At 37.3% G+C, this 5243-nt stretch overlaps 1 protein-coding gene across 1 annotated transcript in view; it reads right to left on the bottom strand.

The window, feature by feature from the left end:
• Positions 1–3154: 3154 nt before the first annotated feature.
• LOC310996207 (beta-secretase 1-like) overlaps positions 3155–5243 on the bottom strand; it is a gene marked incomplete at its 5' end in the record, with an annotated part of 61265 nt that continues 59176 nt past the window's right edge. The window contains one exon of the mRNA XM_083985590.1: positions 3155–3574. Coding sequence (XP_083841716.1) covers positions 3419–3574 — 156 coding nt within the window. The 3' untranslated portion in view covers positions 3155–3418. The remainder of the gene's footprint in view (positions 3575–5243) is intronic.

Here is a 5243-nt window from a genome sequence, read left to right as displayed (position 1 = left end):
TCGTACGTCCTACGTCACGGCAAGTGGACGCTGGACGTCCGGCGACGTTCCTGGGTCAAGAGGAGTTAGCCAATCAGCTGCGACGCTTATATAAGCCCCGCCCCCGACGTTTAAAGAGGAAGGACCGGAAGGACGATTTATGATATATGATCTTTATTTCAGGCATATAGTCCTCCTATGACAGTTAAAAAAATTAAAAGACAGACAAAAAATGGGAGGAAACACATTGTGCAGTACCATGTGTTACTATTGCCATTAAAAAAACACAACATTTTATGTAAATATATACAAGCCATACATATTTTGAGGCACATATGGGACAGCATTTACTTTAAAAAGGGTCAAGCTCCTGCTTTCAGCTATTTTCTTTGTGTATATTTATGTATACAATAATGCATTAATGTGACCATGTAGGTCTCAGTATATGGGGAATAAGGGCTTGACAGGGCAGAAGGGGTTCAAGTTCATATTGTGCTTCCACTGTTGTATACCAATAAACAGATGTATTATGCTTTAAAAAAAAAAAACAATAAAAAGATGAGAAAGAAAAAAAAGGGTCAAAGCTATCATACCATTGCCAGTGATAGCCCATTAAAGGGCTTATTAGGGACATTATAATGGCATTTTCAGACAAACAGTGCCTGACATGTTGGTACATAAGAGGACACAAACTGTGCCACCTAGGAACGCCAAGCATATCTAAAAACAAAGTAATTAAACATTTTCAACAACCAATTTAAAAAGACATTAAATCAAAAACAGTTTTTTTTTTCCCTGGCATTTTTGTTGATACATATCAGCCCCTAGCCTAGAAATCTAGACGCACCCTAGCGGCAGCAAATATATTTTAATGATATAGTCTGGCTTGTCAGGCTAATCGGCCCCTTGAAGTAGTTTGAAAGTTGTGCTACTACTACTTTTTTTTTTAAATCACAGAATGATAAAAAAAAATAAAAAAATAAAAACCCTTTTGGGCAAAATAAGGTATGTTATTTAAACTGTAGAAACAATCAGTTGTTGATATGCTAATGGAACTTCTAAATTAGACTATATACTTAGTATATTATCCTAAAATTCCCCAGAAAACTTTGTTTAAAAACCACATTAATTATTATAATATCGTTCTATTATCAGATGGTGAAACCGCAGACAACAGCATACTGTTAAGTATCAGGTGAAAGGAATATTAATTGCTTTAAAAAATTTTGTCATACCATTTTCTTTAAAAAGTAATGCTGTATGTCCATGCCAATATCACATAACATTTCCAAAATAACAAGACCATATCTCAGCTATTTTACATGGTATAAAATATGGTATCTTAATGAATCATATACTGTATATTGTGTAGGTTATGGTTTCCCCATACACATAGTTAAATAAAATACATAAACAACCTATAACAACACATAAAGATGAAGGGGTTTGTGTCATTAGTATTTTCTTCACAAGAGAAGAAACTGCATCTTTTATACCTGTGTGTTTTGTGCAAAGAAAAGAAACTCCCATGTTACAGTTACAATAAGTACTTTATTGGTTCAACAATGCTGCCAGCGCCTGACAGATAAATATACAGTTCTGAGTTTATCTATTTACAGCTTGCTGAGAGACAATACAAACAGTCCCTTGTAGACATACATAGTGTTCTTTAGTGTATAACTTATACTTATACTTTGGGCTGGTTTCTTTGTCCAAGCATAATATGGTCCCCATTGAAAGGATGTGATGAGTTGTGTATGTGAAAGAAGCCCTATTAAAGCAGAAGTAAGCGATATTTTTGTGTTAATATAAGTCTTAAATAGTTATATTTTCCGACAGCAATCACTTCTATAGAGTGTTTGGTCTGAAACACGGGTCTGTCAGTCCCTCTGCTCTGAGCCGAGGAGAAAACTTTCCTTGTATCCTACAAGTTTTATCCAATGAGGAGAGAGAACGGCATGAAGGGGCGGTCCTCTCTGTGTGTGTGTGCAGCCAAGGGATGCGCGTGAATGTGGTGACGTAGGGACGAGGACCAATAGATCTATGACAAGGGCGGGGGCTGCTAACTCCATCTGCTGACAAGACGTTATGGTGCGTTCAAGGCAACCCGTAACTCGTGTTTTTCCGACCTGTGAAGTCGTACCAGTTCGATCTGGTACGAGTTCACGGGTCAGAAGTTACGAGTGGCCGTTATAGTGACTTTCACAGGTAAAACAGTTCGGAGAAACACGAGTGGGTTGCCTGGAACGCTACAAAGTCGTAAGTTGTGACTTGAAGCTGTAATTTACGGTTTCAAAAGCCTTCCTGGAACGCAGCATTGGCCAAAACGACCGGATCGCTTACTTCCGCTTTAAGTCTTGGTTTGTTAACATGTAGTGTGTTGTTAAATGTGCAAATCATCAGATGGTGCAGTAATGTGTACTCTGATAAGCAGTGTGTATTCTGTGTGTGCGTGTGTGTGTCTGCGCAAATAGACGATCTGGAACGCACACATTTCCTGTACAATGGATTTAAGCTATCAATATAAAAAGAAAAAGTGACATCTGATAGTGTTCAGTAGTCTCAGTTTCACACGAAGCAAAACTGACCTTTTTTTTTTTTTTTTTACTGTAAATGCTGTTACAATCTGATATTTCATCAAATTAGCCTCTTTATGCTTGATTTGCATTGCAGATTTTTTTTTTTTGCTGGCGTTTGCAAAAGTGTAAATTCTGTAGATGCTAGTATCATTTTTCATCTTCATAAGTATCATTTTCATATAAGTCTTTCTGTATACTCTTCACTTACAGTACAGCTGTGCACACATACAGGCATGCTCACACATTATCAACTTGTTTCATTCACTCACAAGCCACAAACAATAGGTCTATAATCACACGTTCATATGTTTAAATTCACACCATCGTTAAACACATCTGACGACGTGTTGCTTTCACAACCTGTCGTCAGCTTCTTCATTTTTAGCGTTTGCTCTTTAACTTCTGTGCAAATCCGAATCCTTCTGGATTCTGTCAGCAACATTAAGAGACAAATCTTTCAAAATTCAAATCCCATCCCTATTGTCTATATATATATATATATACTGTATATATATATTTAATAAAGACATGATTTAGTGTTTCATTTTTGACTTAACCTCTGTTCCTCTAACCATGCCGATCTGCATAGGGCGTAAACAGGCAAAGTTGACGCTGATGACATCCTTGTTTGTCCTTCAGGTTAGTAATGGCTCTAGTTATCCTCACATGCTGGGAAGTCAGCATTTTCTATACTTAATATATTATATTCCTGAAAAAAAAAGTTTTCAAAGCTCTCCTTAAACAGCACCAACATTTTGTAACACCATACATCACAAACCCTTTTACCCCAATCCACTTCTGTTCTGTGTCTCAACTCAACAAGTGTGGGTCTCTATGAGCGCGCTTTTGTCCCCGCTGTTTCACTTTAGGAGTGATATGTCGTCAGCGAAGTCCCCGTGTGGGTGGAGGCAGCGAGCGAAGCGCCACTGGCACACCATGAGACACAGCGGCAGCATGAAGAGAGCGCAGATTCCCGCCATGATGTAGGCGATGGTCATGAGAGTGGACTCGTCCGTCTGGGGGATGTTGTAGCCGCAGTCCTCCAGGTCGATGCACTGGGAAACGGAAGAATGGGATTGTGGGTATATATTTTTTTGGAAACACAAACATCAGAAGAACAGATGCTAGATCAACATTCACGTTCCTTATAAAACACTGTAATCTTTATTCGTTCTATGTTCCCCCGACTGCTCCCTCCTTCCTGTAGTGCAACTGTGTGAGGCTTTAAAATTTAAAAAAAAAAAAATGAAAATGAAAAATTCTTCTTTTTTTTTCTTGTTATGGTCACTGCACATACTGTATGTACTGCTTTTGTTTTTGTTTTGTTTTATTGTACTTATACTACCCTTTGATAAAGGGGAATTACCGTTTTTTACAATCTGGACCTTATTTCTAGCATAAAATACGATCATTTACTCACCCAGATAACTTTGGTGTCATTACAAGTCGTTCAGACGAAATTAGATCCAGCCGAGAGCCGCGTATATACATATAATGCGAGTACACGGGGCAGCCTCTAAATAACACATTATCCGCCGCAAAACTCGTTCATTTCATCAATATTTAGTTATGATACGCTAGTGCTATTCCCCTCTGAGTTCGGGGTTAGCTGTTATCAACATCCGGGGTCTGTAGGTTGACCTACCAACCTCTGACATGGATGATGTCATCTCTGAGCGCCCCGCCGCACGGCTTGTTTGATATCATCCAGGTCAGTTTGCTAAGTTTGTTTTAACAGAGAGAGACAGAATATCAACAAGTATAAAGGTTATAAATTCATTTAAATTTGATCAAGTGACATAAGGGCAAAAAAGGGGGTAAAATACTTACTGTCCACTGTAAATAAGTACAACATATGAATTAAGATAACAATACACCAGGGTTCCTAGCTTAAGCCAAGTTAAATTTAAGACTTTTTAATACTTTTTTAAAGCCACTTGAAATGAAATTTAAGACCGACTTCATAATAAACACAAATGCAGAAAAAAGAGAAAAAAAAAAACACCACACCAATTACATACGGGTTAGGGACAATTTTACCCACTTTCCTATGTGATCCAAGGTAATGTGACTGCTACATGAACATTGGATTGTGTCTCTTTCCAGCTGTCCTTTCAAAATAAATGCATAAAAAGTCTGGAAAAAAAAAAAACACTGACTCGGGAGCTGGTGGCGGTGAGAAATTTAGCGTTGACGGCCGCCACTAACTTCTCTATGTCGGAATATTACCAATTATTTTGAGATTTGAGACTAATTACAACCATAAAATACCACTTATCATGTGTTAACATTTTTTTTTTTTGAAAAATTGATTTCAGACATTTTAATGCCAATTAAGGCCTTGTTTTTAGATTAATGAATTCAATGCCTTTTAAGACTTTTTAAGGATCCATAAGAACCCTGATACAGTGTGCACAAGTATGATATTTAAAGTGTAGACAGAAGAAACGAAGCAATATGATTTTGTATGATTGAGACATTGCACAGTTTTGTATCCTATTTGTTTGTAAATGTAGATACTGTAGCCTATATGTATTTAAATAACAGAAATGATCCTACAAAACAAACTACCGTATATTCATTTTCTAGTTTGCAAACCCTCAATGTGGTATTTCGGAGGGTTTCTTCTTTTTTCTTTTTTTGTAATACGGGTTTATTTTGAAAATGCTGACCGGAAGTCTGGTG

This window comes from Trachurus trachurus (assembly GCF_905171665.1).
Source record: "Trachurus trachurus genome assembly, chromosome: 13".
Taxonomy (NCBI): domain Eukaryota; kingdom Metazoa; phylum Chordata; class Actinopteri; order Carangiformes; family Carangidae; genus Trachurus; species Trachurus trachurus.
This window is presented reverse-complemented; position numbering and strand designations above follow the sequence as displayed.